Source organism: Echeneis naucrates, chromosome 13, assembly GCF_900963305.1.
Source record: "Echeneis naucrates chromosome 13, fEcheNa1.1, whole genome shotgun sequence".
Taxonomy (NCBI): Eukaryota; Metazoa; Chordata; class Actinopteri; order Carangiformes; family Echeneidae; genus Echeneis; species Echeneis naucrates.
In genome coordinates, this window is record NC_042523.1 from 11227435 (window position 1) to 11245165 (window position 17731).

At 41.1% G+C, this 17731-nt stretch overlaps 3 protein-coding genes across 3 annotated transcripts; all 3 read right to left on the reverse strand.

Annotated features, from left to right (window-relative positions):
- Window positions 1–1417: 1417 nt before the first annotated feature.
- On the reverse strand, window positions 1418–5707 carry LOC115052672 (extracellular calcium-sensing receptor-like). Its single transcript, XM_029516932.1, has 9 exons — window positions 5583–5707; window positions 5045–5339; window positions 4798–4884; window positions 4326–4595; window positions 3912–4118; window positions 3489–3764; window positions 2908–3135; window positions 2694–2817; window positions 1418–2620 (listed from the first exon to the last, which is right to left on the reverse strand). The coding sequence occupies exons 1-9, from the start codon at window positions 5690–5692 to the stop codon at window positions 1707–1709; spliced, it is 2511 nt and encodes an 836-aa protein (XP_029372792.1). The 5' UTR covers window positions 5693–5707; the 3' UTR covers window positions 1418–1706.
- A 2147-nt stretch (window positions 5708–7854) lies between these two features.
- Window positions 7855–14362, reverse strand: LOC115052545 (extracellular calcium-sensing receptor-like). Its single transcript, XM_029516699.1, has 10 exons — window positions 14241–14362; window positions 12366–12496; window positions 11823–12117; window positions 11576–11662; window positions 11050–11319; window positions 10633–10839; window positions 10212–10487; window positions 9368–9595; window positions 9148–9271; window positions 7855–9058 (listed from the first exon to the last, which is right to left on the reverse strand). The coding sequence occupies exons 2-10, from the start codon at window positions 12473–12475 to the stop codon at window positions 8145–8147; spliced, it is 2511 nt and encodes an 836-aa protein (XP_029372559.1). The 5' UTR covers window positions 12476–12496; window positions 14241–14362; the 3' UTR covers window positions 7855–8144.
- Window positions 13172–17540, reverse strand: LOC115052546 (extracellular calcium-sensing receptor-like). Its single transcript, XM_029516700.1, has 9 exons — window positions 17416–17540; window positions 16800–17094; window positions 16500–16586; window positions 16032–16301; window positions 15622–15828; window positions 15251–15526; window positions 14707–14934; window positions 14492–14615; window positions 13172–14375 (listed from the first exon to the last, which is right to left on the reverse strand). The coding sequence occupies exons 1-9, from the start codon at window positions 17523–17525 to the stop codon at window positions 13462–13464; spliced, it is 2511 nt and encodes an 836-aa protein (XP_029372560.1). The 5' UTR covers window positions 17526–17540; the 3' UTR covers window positions 13172–13461.
- Between the last annotated feature and the right edge of the window lie 191 nt (window positions 17541–17731).

Here is a 17731-nt window from a genome sequence, read left to right on the forward strand (position 1 = left end):
GCACAGGTGCAGGAAGCTCAGGGTATCACGGCAGGCTGCCTTCGCCTTGGCACCTAGGAGAGACAGGGCCTACATGCTCAGGGGTGTTCCTATGGGCTGCCTTCCGTCTCGCAGGGAGACTCACACCACAGATGCCTGCCCCTCAGGATGGGGTGCAGTGTGGCAGAGCAGGGCAGCCCCCGGGAGACTGGGGTGCACACATCAATGTGTTGGAGCTGCGGGCAGTACACCTAGCTCTCGAACACTTCTTTCCAGCCCTAAGAGGCAAGCATGTCCTCGTACGGGTGGACAACACATCAGCTGTGTATCATATAAATCATCAGGGTGGGACCAAGTCTCCGCAGCTGCTGGAAGTGACGAAGGATCTCCTCACCTGATCAGCCTTCGGGCAATGTACCTACCCTAACCCCCTTCTGGCCAGGGAGGAGCTGGTTCCCTCTGCTGCACGGACTCTGTCACGATCCGCCATGGCGCCTTTCCGACAGGAGAGATCTCCTGGCCCAACTGGCGGGGCGAATCTGGCACCCCGATCCAAGATGTCTCCGACTGTGTGTCAGGCGAGCTGCTTTTGAACATCTGTGCGGACTCTGTCAGGCACACCATAATGAACGCAAGAGCGCCGTCCACTCGTCTCCAGTATGAGAATAGATGGAGACTGTTTTCCAAATGGTGTATGAGTCATGATGAGAACCCTGTGTGCTGCTCTGTGCCAGCTGTCCTTGACCTCCTCCAGTTCCTCCTGGATGAGGGTCGTCCCCCCCTCGACGTTAAAAGTGTATGTGGCAGCAATATCCTGTCGACATGTAAGGGTTGACGACAGCACAGTAGGGAGCCACAGTCTGGTGTCCCTCTTCTTGAAGGGCGCTCAGAGATTACATCCTCTGAGGGTCACGAGAATTCCGCCATGGGATCTTCCACTAGTGCTGGTTGCACTACGCCAGCCACCAATTGAACCCTTGGCACAAGCAGAGTTGAAGTGGATTACCTGGAAGACTGCGTTCCTCCTGGCCATTTCCTCTGCAAAGCGTGTCAGTGAGCTGCACGTCCTGTCAGTCTGTGACTCGTACTTAAGGTAGAACTCAGATGGCTCAGGGGTCACTTTGTGGCTGAACACAGCATTCCTCCCTAAGGTGCTGTCCTGCGCTCACCTCAACCAGCCTGTTCGGCTTGCGAGAAGATTCTGAAGGAAACGAGCTTCAGGTGACACCGGAAGATATGGTCTCCTCCGGGTCACCCAGAGGTCACAGGGGATATTATTGGTATACATACTCGAACTGCACATGCGCGAAAGGGAATATTCAGTGCTGAAAGCACCGCCTCTGGCCGTCATTCGGGATTCATAGAACTGTAGTTACATTCGTAACTTTTGTTTTACTCACATTTCAATTTTATTCTTAATTGGCCCAGTGACAGGAAATCATCTGTTATTACAACAAATGCTCCATAATCCTATATTTAAACATTCATCTCAGACATTGTGGTGGATCAGTGGTCCAACAGAACGTGGTTCATAATGAAGTACTCTTACATGATGAAGTATGTATTTTACCCCAAACCATAACATTTACTTTTGGAGTATTTATATTAGCATTACAACATGTTCATAGGGTCAACAATTTATTTCAAAAGTCATGTATGTCTCCAGTATGCTCCTGTGGCTCATATAATCTCCACTCTCAACTAAGTTGGAAGCTCATTAGCTAATTTTATGACTTTGTAGTAGCTCGACCCATAATAGCTTTCTTTGTGTTCCTCTCTGGTCTGACCAGGATTATGTAACATTTGGGTCCAAACAGGGCCAACAAGAGACCAAAACTGGAGGCCAGGATGGCAAATACCTCCACAGCATCTGCATATTTACCAGGTGAGCTGACATAAGCAGGAACAAAGGCCACCCACACGGCACAGAAGATCAGCATGCTGAAAGTGATCAGCTTGGCCTCATTGAAGTTATCTGGAAGATTTCTTGCCAGAAATGCCAGCAGGAAGCTGAGGAGAGCCAGTAAACCGATATAACCCAGTAACACTGCAAAGCCAATTGTGGAGCCAACTACACACTCATAAACTATCTTGTCATTGTGGTATTGGGTGTTTTTATGAGGAACTGGTGAAGCAGAGACAAGCCAGGCAGTGCAGATTGCTGCCTGAACAGAAGTTAGAACCAGAACTGTCCCTCTCTGCTGAACAGCACCAAACCACTTCAGACTGGCTCCACCTCCTGGTTTGGAGGCCTTGAACACAGCCAGAACCACCATGGTTTTAACCAGGATACATGAGACACAAAGGACAAAGCTGATGCCAAATGCTGCATGTCTCAGCTGGCATGTCCACAGTCTGGGACGGCCAATGAACAGCAGTGAACACAGAAAACACAGTTTAAGTGACACTAACAGCTGAAAACTGAGTTCTGAATTGTTTGCACGGACTATTGGTGTTCTACGATGGTGGATGAAGATCCCTACAACAACACCACAGATAATGGCACCCAGCAATGAGGTGGCTGTCAGACAGATTCCCAGAGGCTCATGGTAGGACAGGAAGTCTATTTTCTTGGGAACACAAAGGTCACGCTGGGGACTGGACCAGAAATCCTCTGGACAGCTGATGCACTCAGTGGAGTCTATGAAGAAAGGAGTTGTGTTGAGATCCATGCATGTATTGTAAATCTAAACTGCATGATATTCAACACCCACCAGTCTTATTGCTGATCTTCCCCTCAGAACAAAGGATGCAGTCAAAACAACACTCAGGTTCCCCCTTCTTTCTGGCCCTGCGGGTCCCTGGAGGACAGCTCTCACTGCACACTGACCGAGGAGGCTGTTGGGAGACAAGAATTAAAATGTAAAGTGTTGTCAGGTTATCACAGTGCCTAAAAATAAACAATCAGAAGGAAAAATCAGAAGTAACCTCTTTAGATTTAAAGTTCCAGTAGATATTGTCTTCATGAAGAGTCAATTCTTCACCTTTTAGGACTGATTTTTTAACTTCTCCCACATTCTGAACTTTAATTCCTCCATCAGGGAGCCACTGCCAGTTCATGATGTCATAGATTGGTAAGACATCACCATTCTCATCAAATGACACTTCATCACCAAATGAGGTGGTGAAGTTGACTGTTTCCAGGTAATGCACAACCTATGAAATCAGAACAATTAATATAGAGACAAAAAAAAGCATGAATTAAAAATAATTCCTTTGTTACTGTCCGTCGTGTACACAGCAGGACGTTCTATTCATTCTACACACTACACCTATTACCGCATGAAATGGTTTACTCCAGTAATAACACAAAATACGAGATAAAGAGAGCTCTGAGTTGATAATACCAGAAGCAAATGAGGGGAAATACCTTCAGCTATCTATATGGCATTTTAAAATGGTGATCTAAATAGATTTGCTCTGAATTTTTTTTTTTTTTTTTTTACACCAAACGCTTATGTGTAAGAAATACTATCAAACAGGCATAAATATTTCTAGTAGAAACACACCTGCCAGGGCTCCAGTCTCTGTAAATCACCACAGCTGTTCCCACTGAAAGGACCTCTGCCTGGCTCACACTGCAGCAGCTCATGAAGAGCATATGCCAGAGCGTACACAGCTTTGTACACATTGTACTCTGGTCTGAGATTTAAAATGTCCAAGAACTCAGTCTGCACAGTCTCTAGATCTTCTTGTCCAGTACATATTGCTCCTCCAGCTTCCACCCAGCCTGATGGAGGTGGTGCAAATCTACATTTAAATGTGTGTTCCCAAAACTGATTTACCTGAAATATATCAAATATTATGTGTTATAAAGAATATAACTTCAGTGTCACTGTTTTAAAAACGATGAAACACTGTTTAGCAGTGACAAACAACGCAAATATATTACTTTTGTCAATATCACATTAACACAGCGATTTTTGACTCACCACATTCTTCTCGTAAGTATTGTTGTGGTTTAGGTCAGGTTTAATATTTAACAGGAAGTCCCTCAGTCCTGGTATTTCTCCTCGTCTGATGGCGATGCCCAGTGTTCCCCCCAGGTACGGCATGAGGTGGGGGGTCTGGAGCACAGCAGCTGATGTCCAGGCTTCACTGGCAATCCACTGCAGGCCTGTCACATTCTGCCTCACCACCTGTAATTCATAATCATATAAATCCATCACGGCATGTCACTTCAGCAGCACCTAGTTTCCATATCTATCATTACAGCATATTATGAATTGCTAAGAAATCATGGTAGTTGTGATGTAATTTAAACATTAAAACTATTTTTTGTTGATAAAATACTTGTGTCATGTTGTATATTTTCAGGATTCATTAAGTTGTATTTCAAGCCTAACCTCTTCCATGAGATTAATCATTTCACTGTAATGTGTAAACGCAATAACCACACCAGCTGTGGATTTCCTCATAATTTCCACAATCCTCCTCAATTCAGCTGGATCGTGAGTCTGAGGCAAAACCTCTAAGTAGGCCAGACAACCTCCATCAGCTGGACTCAGATCAGTCTGGAAGGATCGGGCAGCATGAAGTCCATAATCATCATCACTGATCAGCAGACCTGCCCAAGTCCAGCCAAAGTGTTTCAGAATCTGAATGATAGCTCGCACCTAAGAAGACAGAGAGGAGGGAGGGTTAGTGCTCAGGCTGGAGTAATGTTTCATCATAAAATGTGTGACACAGGTGTTATGATGGACCATATTTAATTGGGGCTTTTCAGTTTTGCTTTCTGAAACCATAAAACTCTACTATCTGCAAATAATGTTAGAATGGGAATTTTTTTCCTGTTAGATTTTTAGCTGATATTTTCACCTGAAAGGCATCACTTGGGATCGTCCTAAAGAAGGATGGGAACATTTGTCGGTTGCTCAGGCAGGAACATGTGGCAAAATAACTCACCTGTTAAAAAAAAGAAAAGATGATACAATTTAAAACCATGAAATGCCTTTAATTGTTGTTTCAATGTTATAAGTGCTTCTTTTTTATTTTACAACAGAATTTAAATATGAAATAAATGATCAAAAAGAGTGAATATAAATGGTCACGCAGAAAAACTTACCGTAGGCACTCGGTACAAACCTAAGACAGCAGAGATGGCAATAGAACGTGTAGAGGAAGAATCACCCACAATCCCGAGGACTGGAGGGGTTCCTTCACAGGACTCATGAATTATAACTTGCTCCTCTTGACCACTGATTAATGACAATGCTGCACGGAATCCAATTCCTAATTTGTTGCAGTTATCATACACACTGTATCCCAGAGTGACATTAGGGAGCAGGTTGGGGTTTCTGTTGATCTCATCAATAGCAAAGGCCATGGTCTGGGCCTGTTTGAATCCTAAAACATCAAAACTAACACAGAAAAGATCACAGTTTACAAGAGAAAGACACAACATGACACATTATTATACAATTATATAGATGTTACCAAACTGAAGAATTTGTGAGGTGAGTTGAAAAACAACATGTATGATAATATGTAAATGAATACACGGTTAAAAAAAATAGGAATTGCATGGTTTCACAAATTCGTGATGGTTTTTTCACAATAATAATAAATAATCAGTCTTTTGCTGTTTTTCCTGAGAGACTCACCCATGACAGGTAGGCTGCTCTGGCTCTGAGGTAAAGAACAGGTCAGGATAGTTTGGATCAAAGTGCATGTGAAACAGCCCACCTAGAACCACATCTCCAGCTTTGTGCATCCCGTGGAGATGAAACCGCCCCTGTAACCGACAGGAGGGAGAATAAAGAGTTGAGAACGCAGAAGAGGAAATGTAGAAACACAAAGATACGAGGAAGAATAAGTTGATATATGAAAACGTCCACATAATTATCCTCCGTTTTAAACCTTATCTTAGCCCAGTTGGTAAGTTTCATCACGATGCCATCCTCTTTTATTGACTGGCAGAATTGCTCAATACAAGACACCACCCATTAGGGCAGAAGAAGTCAGAGGGGTTGGGTCTAATATGTTCATTTAATTTGACATGATTTGTGCTTCTGCTGAATTAATGGGTGCACTTTTGAAACTGTCTCTCCAAGGCCATGCTGGTGTCCTTTAAAATTAGATTTTTGGACGGCTAGAATGACTGAGGTTGAATTTTGTCAGGTGATGATGGTCAGATTCTCTACCAACTATATCAAATAATATGCTGAGATCTTCATACTGACAACAACAGCTGTTACTTGATGATTTCTCTGCTGTGAGAAGATTCATGTTCTGCTGTTCAGTCCCACACAGTAAAATCCCTGGAGTTGAAATGTGTTGAGGTTGTCATTTTGATTCAGATACAGTGAACTCCGTCCTGGTGAGAAAACATCGATGTGGACTGAAGTTGACAGAGTTGACGGTATCCAACACCTGCAGGTGCTGTTTTCACATCCGGGCACTAGGCGAGGCGCACTTTCATTAGAAATCTGAACGGCAGCCATTTTCTTTTCCCAGCAACGAGAAGACAGCAGAAAGTGACGATCGATATAAATTACAGTTTGATTGATATTTTGAACATAAATGTGTTTGTATTGGCTCGGTATGTCAAATACAGGAAAATTGCGATATTACTGCTATCTTACAGACGGCATGCACCTGTCACGTATGTTTGATGCTGAGGTTAGCGCTTGGATAATCCTTGGACACGGTAAATAAACGGTACCGTAACTAACATCACTCTGAAGCTGTTTCCAGTTAAAATGGTTTCCGTCGGGAGTCATTAGCAAACAGCGGCCAGTTAAACAGGAAAAACGTTCAGATTCAATTTTCTACAATGCCTACAATTATTTATGTCTTTTAATTCAAATCAAATCGTAAGCTAAAACTGTCGCAGATGTCCGCTGTTGCTTATGAAATTAACGTCTATTGTGATTTGTAGCACGAACAACCAACAGGACCAGAAGAGCCCCAACAGGTGAAGTTGGAGTGAAAATGGAAAGTGGAAACTTTCCACCATGTTCATGTAACAGCATAAGTCAGATTAATATCCTTCAAGATCAGCTCGAGGTGGGTTGGTAGCCAAAAGTCTCCATAGTTTTGGAATGAAAGAAAAATGATATAGAAATGAGTTTTTGTTGTTGCTGTTGTCGCTCTTTTCCCTACAGACTGGGACAGTGACATGGCATCTCTTGTTACTCCTGCATATCCTGCCACTTCAGCCCTCTGCAGACAGAAGACAAAAGATCAGTGCAGCTCAGGCCTCAGTAAGTGTCTGTGTCAATGGAAAATAAATATTTTTGATACAGTCAGTTTTGGAGCGGTTTTTCATGTATATTTTAACTGTTAGTACTAGTGGTCCATATATGCTGTATCAGCAGCACAGTCAATTCTAGTTAAGTATACATTTTAAGTCAGTGTTGCTGGTCATAACATCATAGTGTTGATTAAAAATAAACTGGTGTTAATATTTTACACTTGGTTTGTGAAGTAGCACTGCCGTAGTGCCAATTAATCAAAATGTATCTACATTGGTGTCAAGATTTTACATAATTACAGAGTGTTTGAAGTAACACTATTGTTGTACTAATTAATTTAAATGTATCCATTTGGGTGTTAATGATGAGTTTAATTAACACTGAAAGTGTTGATAATCTCAACACTTTTAAAAAGTGTTAATTCAACTCTGAACCAGTGGTTCCCATATAAACAGTGGGTCTGTGTTCATTTTAACTTTGAGGGAGTTAAACTAGGGATTTCAAATTTGCAGTGCAGGGACTATAAAAATAAGAAATAAGACAAAAAGTAATGTATGAGACCATTTATTTCAATAACATTTCTATGTTGTTTACGGTTTTGTTTGATGAGCATTACCTTTTGCAAAATAGTGTTTTACTCACATTTCAGTTTTATTCTTAATTGGCCCAGTGACAGGAAATCATCTGTTATTACAACAAATGCTCCATAATCCTATTTTTAAACATTCATCTCAGACATTGTGGTGGATCAGTGGTCCAACAGAACGTGGTTCATAATGAAGTACTCTTACATGATGAAGTATGTATTTTACCCCAAACCATAACATTTACTTTTGGAGTATTTATATTAGCATTACAACATGTTCATAGGGTCAACAATTTATTTCAAAAGTCATTTATGTCTCCAGTATGCTCCTGTGGCTCATATAATCTCCACTCTCAACTAAGTTGGAAGCTCATTAGCTAATTTTATGACTTTGTAGTAGCTCGACCCATGATAGCTTTCTTTGTGTTCCTCTCTGGTCTGACCAGGATTATGTAACATTTGGGTCCAAACAGGGCCAACAAGAGACCAAAACTGGAGGCCAGGATGGCAAATACCTCCACAGCATCTGCATATTTACCAGGTGAGCTGACATAAGCAGGAACAAAGGCCACCCACACAGCACAGAAGATCAGCATGCTGAAAGTGATCAGCTTGGCCTCATTGAAGTTATCTGGAAGATTTCTTGCCAGAAATGCCAGCAGGAAGCTGAGGAGAGCCAGTAAACCGATATAACCCAGTAACACTGCAAAGCCAATTGTGGAGCCAACTACACACTCATAAACTATCTTGTCATTGTGGTATTGGGTGTTTTTATGAGGAACTGGTGAAGCAGAGACAAGCCAGGCAGTGCAGATTGCTGCCTGAACAGAAGTTAGAACCAGAACTGTCCCTCTCTGCTGAACAGCACCAAACCACTTCAGACTGGCTCCACCTCCTGGTTTGGAGGCCTTGAACACAGCCAGAACCACCATGGTTTTAACCAGAATACATGAGACACAAAGGACAAAGCTGATGCCAAATGCTGCATGTCTCAGCTGGCATGTCCACAGTCTGGGACGGCCAATGAACAGCAGTGAACACAGAAAACACAGTTTAATTGACACTAACAGCTGAAAACTGAGTTCTGAATTGTTTGCACGGACTATTGGTGTTTGGCGATGACAGATAAAGATGCAAAGAATGACAGCACAGATAAATGTACCCAGCAATGAGGTGGCTGTCAGACAGATTCCCAGAGGCTCATGGTAGGACAGGAACTCTGTTTTCTTGGGAACACAAAGGTCACGCTGGGGACTGGACCAGAAATCCTCTGGACAGCTGATGCACTCAGTGGAGTCTATGAAGAAAGAAGTTCTGGTTAGGGAAAGTGTTTCAAATTATGTTTGTTATGAAGCTCAACTTAGATATTTAAAAGTGAACACCCACCAGACTTATTGCTGATCTTCCCCTCAGAACAAAGGATGCAGTCAAAACAACACTCAGGTTCCCCCTTCTTTCTGGCCCTGCGGGTCCCTGGAGGACAGCTCTCACTGCACACTGAGCGGGGAGGCTGTTGGGAGACCAGAATTAAAATGTAATTCTGTGTTGTTAGGTAACCATCACAGTGCATAAAAATAAACAATCAGAAGGAAAAATCAGAAGTAACCTCTTTAGATTTAAAGTTCCAGTAGATTTTGTCTTCATGAAGAGTCAATTCTTCACCTTTTAGGGCTGATTTTTTAACTTCTCCCACATTCTGAACTTTAATTCCTCCATCAGGGAGCCACTGCCAGTTCATGATGTCATAGATTGGTAAGACATCACCATTCTCATCAAATGACACTTCATCACCAAATGAGGTGGTGAAATTCACCTTTTCCAAATAATACACAACCTATGAATATAAGAGTGAGAGATGGACAAATGGCCAAAAACAATAAGCTTTATCATTTCCTTTTTTAAAAAAATCTATATGATTTTAATCATGGATATCTTTTTCAGAATATATAATGGCTTTGAAAAGAAAACTGTTCTACAGTTAGAATAGCAATGGGATATTTTTATTCTTACACCAAATTTGATTAATACAACTTCCTACCCTGACAACAAAAAAAAAAGGTGGAATTATTGAAATAAGAAGGTATGAAAGCAATTCACAAGCAGAGAAAGTTGAGCCACTGAAGTAAAAAAAACTAAGAAAGTGATCAGAATAAATAGTAACTAGACATAGACACTTCTGACATTATTATAAATCTTCATTGGTAAAGAAAATCTATTTATTTTAGGGCCCGACACATGTGTTGTACACATGTATGCATATTTATCTATATTTATGGATTTGGAGCTCAGACAAGCACTTCTCAAAGTTCTGCCTCTCCATTGTGGCGAAATTGACACTGGTGCAGCAATGAATTATGGGACAGCATTTTCTCCTTTCATTTGCAAAAGGAAAGTTTTCTATCTGAAGGAGTTGTTCAACGGAGCAGGTTGAATGTAATTTGATATGTCACCTGCCAGGGCTCCAGTCTCTGTAAATCACCACAGCTGTTCCCACTGAAAGGACCTCTGCCTGGCTCACACTGCAGCAGCTCATGAAGAGCATATGCCAGAGCGTACACAGCTTTGTACACATTGTACTCTGGTCTGAGATTTAAAATGTCCATGAACTCAGTCTGCACAGTCTCTAGATCTTCTTGTCCAGTACATATTGCTCCTCCAGCTTCCACCCAGCCTGATGGAGGTGGTGCAAATCTACATTTAAATGTGTGTTCCCAAAACTGATTTACCTGAAATATATCAAATATTGTGTTATAAAGAATATAACTTCAGTGTCACTGTTTTAAAAACGATGAAACACTGTTTAGCAGTGACAAACAACGCAAATATATTACTTTTGTCAATATCACATTAACACAGCGATTTTTGACTCACCACATTTTTTTCATAAGTATTGTTGTGGTTTAGGTCAGGTTTAATATTTAACAGGAAGTCCCTCAGTCTTGGTATTTCTCCTCGTCTGATGGCGATGCCCAGTGTTCCCCCCAGGTACGGCATGAGGTGGGGGGTCTGGAGCACAGCAGCTGATGTCCAGGCTTCACTGGCAATCCACTGCAGGCCTGTCACATTCTGCCTCACCACCTGTAATTCATAATCATATAAATCCATCACGGCATGTCACTTCAGCAGCACCTAGTTTCCATATCTATCATTACAGCATATTATGAATTGCTAAGAAATCATGGTAGTTGTGATGTAATTTAAACATTAAAACTATTTTTTGTTGATAAAATACTTGTTGTGTCATGTTGTATCTTTTCAGGATTCATTAAGTTGTATTTCAAGCCTAACCTCTTCCATGAGATTAATCATTTCACTGTAATGTGCAAACACAATGACCACACCAGCTGTGGATTTCCTCATAATTTCCACAATCCTCCTTAATTCAGCTGGATCGTGAGTCTGAGGCAAAACCTCTAAGTAGGCCAGACAACCTCCATCAGCTGGACTCAGGTCAGATTGCAAGGATTGTGCAGCATGAAGTCCATAATCACTATCACTGATCAGCAGACCTGCCCAAGTCCAGCCAAAGTGTTTCAGAATCTGAATCATAGCTCGCACCTAAGAAGACAGAGAGGAGGAAGGATTAGTGCTCAGGCTGGAGTAATGTTTCCCTGGAAATCCTGGGAACAGGCTCCACAACTTTGGACATTAAATTCTATTTTTTAAGCATTGAGATCTGACAAAGAACAACTCCATCAGTGAGGGAAGTGTTCATGGCAACACACAAAAGGAATATATTCTGTTTGCAGTTAGGAGATGTTGTTCTTGATCTTTATTCTTTTTTTAAGCTGTAAAACCTTTATTGTATTTTCACCTGAAAAGCATCACTTGGTATCGTCCTAAAGAATGATGGAAACCTTTCTCGGTCGCTCAGGCAGGAACATGTGGAAAAATAACTCACCTGTAAAAGACACAGGCCATACATTCTGAAAACTTTCAGTGCCTTGACAGGCTCTTTGAACTCTGTAGGACTGACTGCTTCATGCTTACAACTGACCTTTAATTTGACATCAATTCATGATGATTCAAAAGAATTAATCAAGTCAGGCAGAAAAACTTACCATGGGCACTCTGTACAAGCCTAAGACAGTCGAGATGGCAATAGAACGTGTCGAGGAATCTTCACCCACAATCCCGAGGACTAACGGGGTTCCTTCACAAGTTTCAGGTATTATAACTTGATCCTCTTGACCACTGGTTAATGACAATGCTGCACGGAATCCAGTTCCTAGTTGAAGGCAGTTATCATACACACTGTATCCCAGAGTGACATTAGGGAGCAGCTTGGGGTTTCTGTTGATCTCATCAATAGCAAAGGCCATGGTCTGGGCCTGTTTGAATCCTAAAACATCAAAACTAACACAGAAAAGATCACAGTTTACAAGAGAAAGACACAACATGACACATTATTATACAATTATATAGATGTTACCAAACTGAAGAATTTGTGAGGTGAGTTGAAAAACAACATGTATGATAATATGTAAATGAATACACGGTTAAAAAAAAAAAAATAGGAATTGCATGGTTTCACAAATTCGTGATGGTTTTTTCACAATAATAATAAATAATCAGTCTTTTGCTGTTTTTCCTGAGAGACTCACCCATGACAGGTAGGCTGCTCTGGCTCTGAGGTAAAGAACAGGTCAGGATAGTTTGGATCAAAGTGCATGTGAAACAGCCCACCTAGAACCACATCTCCAGCTTTGTGCATCCCGTGGAGATGAAACCGCCCCTGTAACCGACAGGAGGGAGAATAAAGAGTTGAGAACGCAGAAGAGGAAATGTAGAAACACAAAGATACGAGGAAGAATAAGTTGATATATGAAAACGTCCACATAATTATCCTCTGTTTTAAACCTTATCTTAGCCCAGTTGGTAAGTTTCATCACGATGCCATCCTCTTTTATTGACTGGCAGAATTGCTCAATACAAGACACCACCCATTAGGGCAGAAGAAGTCAGAGGGGTTGGGTCTAATATGTTCATTTAATTTGACACGATTTGTGCTTCTGCTGAATTAATGGGTGCACTTTTGAAACTGTCTCTCCAAGGCCATGCTGGTGTCCTTTAAAATTAGATTTTTGGACGGCTAGAATGACTGAGGTTGAATTTTGTCAGGTGATGATGGTCAGATTCTCTACCAACTATATCAAATAATATGCTGAGATCTTCATACTGACAACAACAGCTGTTACTTGATGATTTCTCTGCTGTGAGAAGATTAATGTTCTGCTGTTCAGTCCCAGTGACTATAAAAATAAGAAATAAGACAAAAAGTAATGTATGAGACCATTTATTTCAATAACATTTCTATGTTGTTTACTGTTTCGATTGATGATAATTACTTTTGCAAAATAGTGTTTTACTCACATTTCAGTTTTATTCTTAATTGGCCCAGTGACAGGAAATCATCTGTTATTACAACAAATGCTCCATAATCCTATTTTTAAACATTCATCTCAGACATTGTGGTGGATCAGTGGTCCAACAGAACGTGGTTCATAATGAAGTACTCTTACATGATGAAGTATGTATTTTACCCCAAACCATAACATTTACTTTTGGAGTATTTATATTAGCATTACAACATGTTCATAGGGTCAACAATTTATTTCAAAAGTCATTTATGTCTCCAGTATGCTCCTGTGGCTCATATAATCTCCACTCTCAACTAAGTTGGAAGCTCATTAGCTAATTTTATGACTTTGTAGTAGCTCGACCCATAATAGCTTTCTTTGTGTTCCTCTCTGGTCTCAGCAGGATTATGTAACATTTGGGTCCAAACAGGGCCAACAAGAGACCAAAACTGGAGGCCAGGATGGCAAATACCTCCACTGCATCTGCATATTTACCAGGTGAGCTGACATAAGCAGGAACAAAGGCCACCCACACAGCACAGAAGATCAGCATGCTGAAAGTGATCAGCTTGGCCTCATTGAAGTTATCTGGAAGATTTCTTGCCAGAAATGCCAGCAGGAAGCTGAGGAGAGCCAGTAAACCGATATAACCCAGTAACACTGCAAAGCCAATTGTGGAGCCAACTACACACTCATAAACTATCTTGTCATTGTGGTATTGGGTGTTTTTATGAGGAACTGGTGAAGCAGAGACAAGCCAGGCAGTGCAGATTGCTGCCTGAACAGAAGTTAGAACCAGAACTGTCCCTCTCTGCTGAACAGCACCAAACCACTTCAGACTGGCTCCACCTCCTGGTTTGGAGGCCTTGAACACAGCCAGAACCACCATGGTTTTAACCAGGATACATGCGACACAAAGAACAAAGCTGATGCCAAATGCTGCATGTCTCAGCTGGCATGTCCACAGTCTGGGATGTCCAATGAACAGCAGTGAACACAGAAAACACAGTTTAAGTGACACTAACAGCTGAAAACTGAGTTCTGAATTGTTTGCACGGACTATTGGTGTTTGGCGATGACAGATAAAGATGCAAAGAACAACAGCACAGATAAATGTACCCAACAATGAGGTGGCTGTCAGACAGATTCCCAGAGGCTCATGGTAGGACAGGAACTCTGTTTTCTTGGGAACACAAAGGTCACGCTGGAGACTGGACCAGAAATCCTCTGGACAGCTGATGCACTCAGTGGAGTCTATGAAGAAAGAGACAATTGTTATAGAACATTCAATGCAAAATATTTTTTAAATATAGTAAAAAAAATATGTGTACTTGCATGTCTTGATATGAAATATAGAAATAAACACCCACCATTCTTATTGCTGATCTTCCCCTCAGAACAAAGGATGCAGTCAAAGCAACACTCAGGTTCCCCCTTCTTTCTGGCCCTGCGGGTCCCTGGAGGACAGCTCTCACTGCACACTGAGTGGGGAGGCTGTTGGGAGGGAAAAAAAAAGAAGTCGTCATACTGTGTTCTTTTATATCATTAATCTCCAAAAAACATTTTCTGACTAAGCAGCAATAACCTTTTTGGATTTAAAGTTCCAGTAGATTTTGTCTTCATGAAGAGTCAGTTCTTCACCTTTTAGGGCTGATTTTTTAACTTCTCCCACATTCTGAACTTTAATTCCTCCATCAGGGAGCCACTGCCAGTTCATGATGTCATAGATTGGTAAGACATCACCATTCTCATCAAATGACACTTCATCACCAAATGAAGTGGTGAAATTCACCTTTTGCAAATAATGCAAAAGCTATGAAATTAAAATCAAGGGATACAGGGAAAAGAGAAAAAATGGAAAATATCCAGATCATGTTGAGCACAGCTGGACCAAATATTCAATAATCGTTAGCCATAATGCACCTCTGAAAAATGTCGAATAAAAAATCAGCTTTTATTATGTAAATAATATAATGAAAAGTTTGCGATCCCCTCTGTCTGTAAATACCTCCTTAATACATCAAATAAATAACTTCTAAAGTTATTCTATGTGCCTTTAAAAAAGCAAAAAATTCTAAATGATGTGGATGTGATCACATAAACAGATGGAGTGTAAGTTGATATGTCACCTGCCAGGGCTCCAGTCTCTGTAAATCACCACAGCTGTTCCCACTGAAAGGACCTCTGCCTGGCTCACACTGCAGCAGCTCATGAAGAGCATATGCCAGAGCGTACACAGCTTTGTACACATTGTACTCTGGTCTGAGATTTAAAATGTCCAAGAACTCAGTCTGCACAGTCTCTAGATCTTCTTGTCCAGTACATATTGCTCCTCCAGCTTCCACCCAGCCTGATGGAGGTGGTGCAAATCTACATTTAAATGTGTGTTCCCAAAACTGATTTACCTGAAACATATTTAAAAACTTGAATTATAAAAAGGACAATATATAATTGGTCCAAATACCTTGTCACATTGCACAGTCAGGTGGTAAAGTCTCACCATGTTAATTCTATAGCTGTTATTTTGGTCTAGGTTTGCATGTATTCGTAGCATAAAGTCCCTCAGTCCTGGTATTTCTCCTCGTCTGATGGCGATGCCCAGTGTTCCAGCCAAGTACGGCATGAGGTGGGGGGCCTGGAGAGTAGCAGATGATGACCAGGCCTCACTGGCCATCCACTGCAGGCCTGTCACATTCTGCCTCACCACCTGTACATTATATTATTAAAAAAATATAAATTCATACTGCCATACCAAAAAGGTAGTATCTAGTTTCAATCAGGGCAAAGTGGTGTAAGCAAGCTCGTTGTAGCCTTATGTTTATATGAATTAAAGAAAGTCAAATGTCAAATATTAGTGTGAATCCCTGAATTAAAGTTTGCTGTACTATCGTGTTTAACAGTAAGTCCAACCTCTTCCATAAGGTTAATAATGTGGCCTTCATGGGCAAACACAATGACAACACGAGCTGTGGATTTCCTCATCACGTCTACAATCCTTCTTAGTTCAGCTGGATCATCACCCTGGGGTAAAACTTCTAAGTAGGCCAGACAACCTCCATCAGCTGGACTCAGATCAGATTGGAAGGATCGGGCAGCATGAAGTCCATAATCATTATCACTGATCAGCAGACCAGCCCAAGTCCAGCCAAAGTGTTTCAGAATCTGAATCATAGCTCGCACCTAAGAAGACAGAGAGGAGGGAGGATTAGTGCTCAGGCTGGAGTAATGTTTCACCAGTAATCCTATTAAAAAGGTTTTGGCTAAACAAGTGATCGTTGAATTATTGCTTTGAAACCATAGACTTCAGGCAATGGAACAATTATGGTGATATAGTGGACTTCACATTTTTACATTTTCAGTTTGTCTGTATATTTTCACCTGGAAAGTGTCACTTGGGATCGTCCTAAAGAAGGATGGAAACTTTTGCCGGTCACTCAGACAGGAACATGTGGAAAAATAACTCACCTGAAAAAATTACAGACCAAACATCCTAAAAGTGCCTTGACCAGCTCTTAAAATCTTACCATGTGTCATTCGTTTGAATTCAATTACTTTTTGTGTAATCATTATTCATGGCAAAGCTTATGAGGCTCATCAGGAAGAAAATAACAATCAAAAATAAAGAAATCCAAATAAAATCTGATCAAAATTTCAAGATGGTAAGGCAGAAAAACTTACCGTGGGCACTCTGTACAAACCTAAGACAGTGGAGATTGCAATAGAGCGTGTTGATGAATCATCACCCACAATCCCGAGGACTGGAGGACTTCCCTCACAAGCTTCATGAATTATAACTTGATCCTCTTGACCACTGGTTAATGACAATGCTGCACGGAATCCAATTCCTAATTTGTTGCAGTTATCATACACACTGTATCCCAGAGTGACATTAGGGAGCAGGTTGGGGTTTCTGTTGATCTCATCAATAGCAAAGGCCATGGTCTGGGCCTGTTTGAATCCTAAAACATCAAAACTAACACAGAAGAGATCACAGTTTACAAGAGAAAAACACAACATGACACATTTTACAATTATGCAGATTTTATGCAACTAATGATTTTGTGAAGTGAACTGAACAACAACACTCATACATATAAACACCATTAAAGCCCACTGTGTATTTTAAAAAAATACAACATGATACACAAAGCCATACATATTTTATATGACAAGATTTTGCAACATTAAAGACACAATGCAGTTCTTCAAGGAAAAATGGAATGATCACAAATACATTCTCATGATATCACTGAATTTTCACACCTTCTGCGTCTTGTTTAACTGACAGACTCACCCATGGCAGGTTGGCTGCTGTGGCTCTGAGGTAAAAGACAGTTCAGGCTGGATAGAAAAGAAGTTCATTTCAAACAGCCCACCAAAAACTACATCTCCAGGCATGTGCATACCATTAAGATTGAACTGCCCTTGTAACTGGCAAGAGGAAGAATAAAGAGAGGAGGGCACAGAGGAGGAAAAGTAGGAATACAACACAATTCGCATGCTGATTACTAAAATTGCCCTCATGGCTTTTGTTTTGTCTCAGCCTAGTTGTTGTGCTTTATCACCATACCCTCCCCTTTTATTGAATTGCAGTATTGTTTAATCTTGGG

Coding starts and splice junctions, on each gene's coding strand:
- LOC115052672 (XM_029516932.1), bottom strand. CDS start 5,692: ATGCACAAAGCTGGAGATGTGGTTCTAGGTGGGCTGTTTCACATGCAC. Junction 4,596..4,797: donor TCCCAAGTGATGCCTTTCAG/GTGAAAATATCA, acceptor CTGTCTTCTTAG/GTGCGAGCTATCATTCAGAT. Junction 3,136..3,488: donor AGAGACTGGAGCCCTGGCAG/GTGTGTTTCTAC, acceptor CTGATTTCATAG/GTTGTGCATTACCTGGAAAC.
- LOC115052546 (XM_029516700.1), bottom strand. CDS start 17,525: ATGCACATGCCTGGAGATGTAGTTTTTGGTGGGCTGTTTGAAATGAAC. Junction 16,302..16,499: donor TCCCAAGTGACACTTTCCAG/GTGAAAATATAC, acceptor CTGTCTTCTTAG/GTGCGAGCTATGATTCAGAT. Junction 15,829..16,031: donor TTATTAACCTTATGGAAGAG/GTTGGACTTACT, acceptor TATAATGTACAG/GTGGTGAGGCAGAATGTGAC.
- LOC115052545 (XM_029516699.1), bottom strand. CDS start 12,475: ATGCACAAAGCTGGAGATGTGGTTCTAGGTGGGCTGTTTCACATGCAC. Junction 11,663..11,822: donor GCTTGTACAGAGTGCCCATG/GTAAGTTTTTCT, acceptor TGTCTTTTACAG/GTGAGTTATTTTTCCACATG. Junction 9,059..9,147: donor GAAGATCAGCAATAAGTCTG/GTGGGTGTTCAC, acceptor CTTTCTTCATAG/ACTCCACTGAGTGCATCAGC.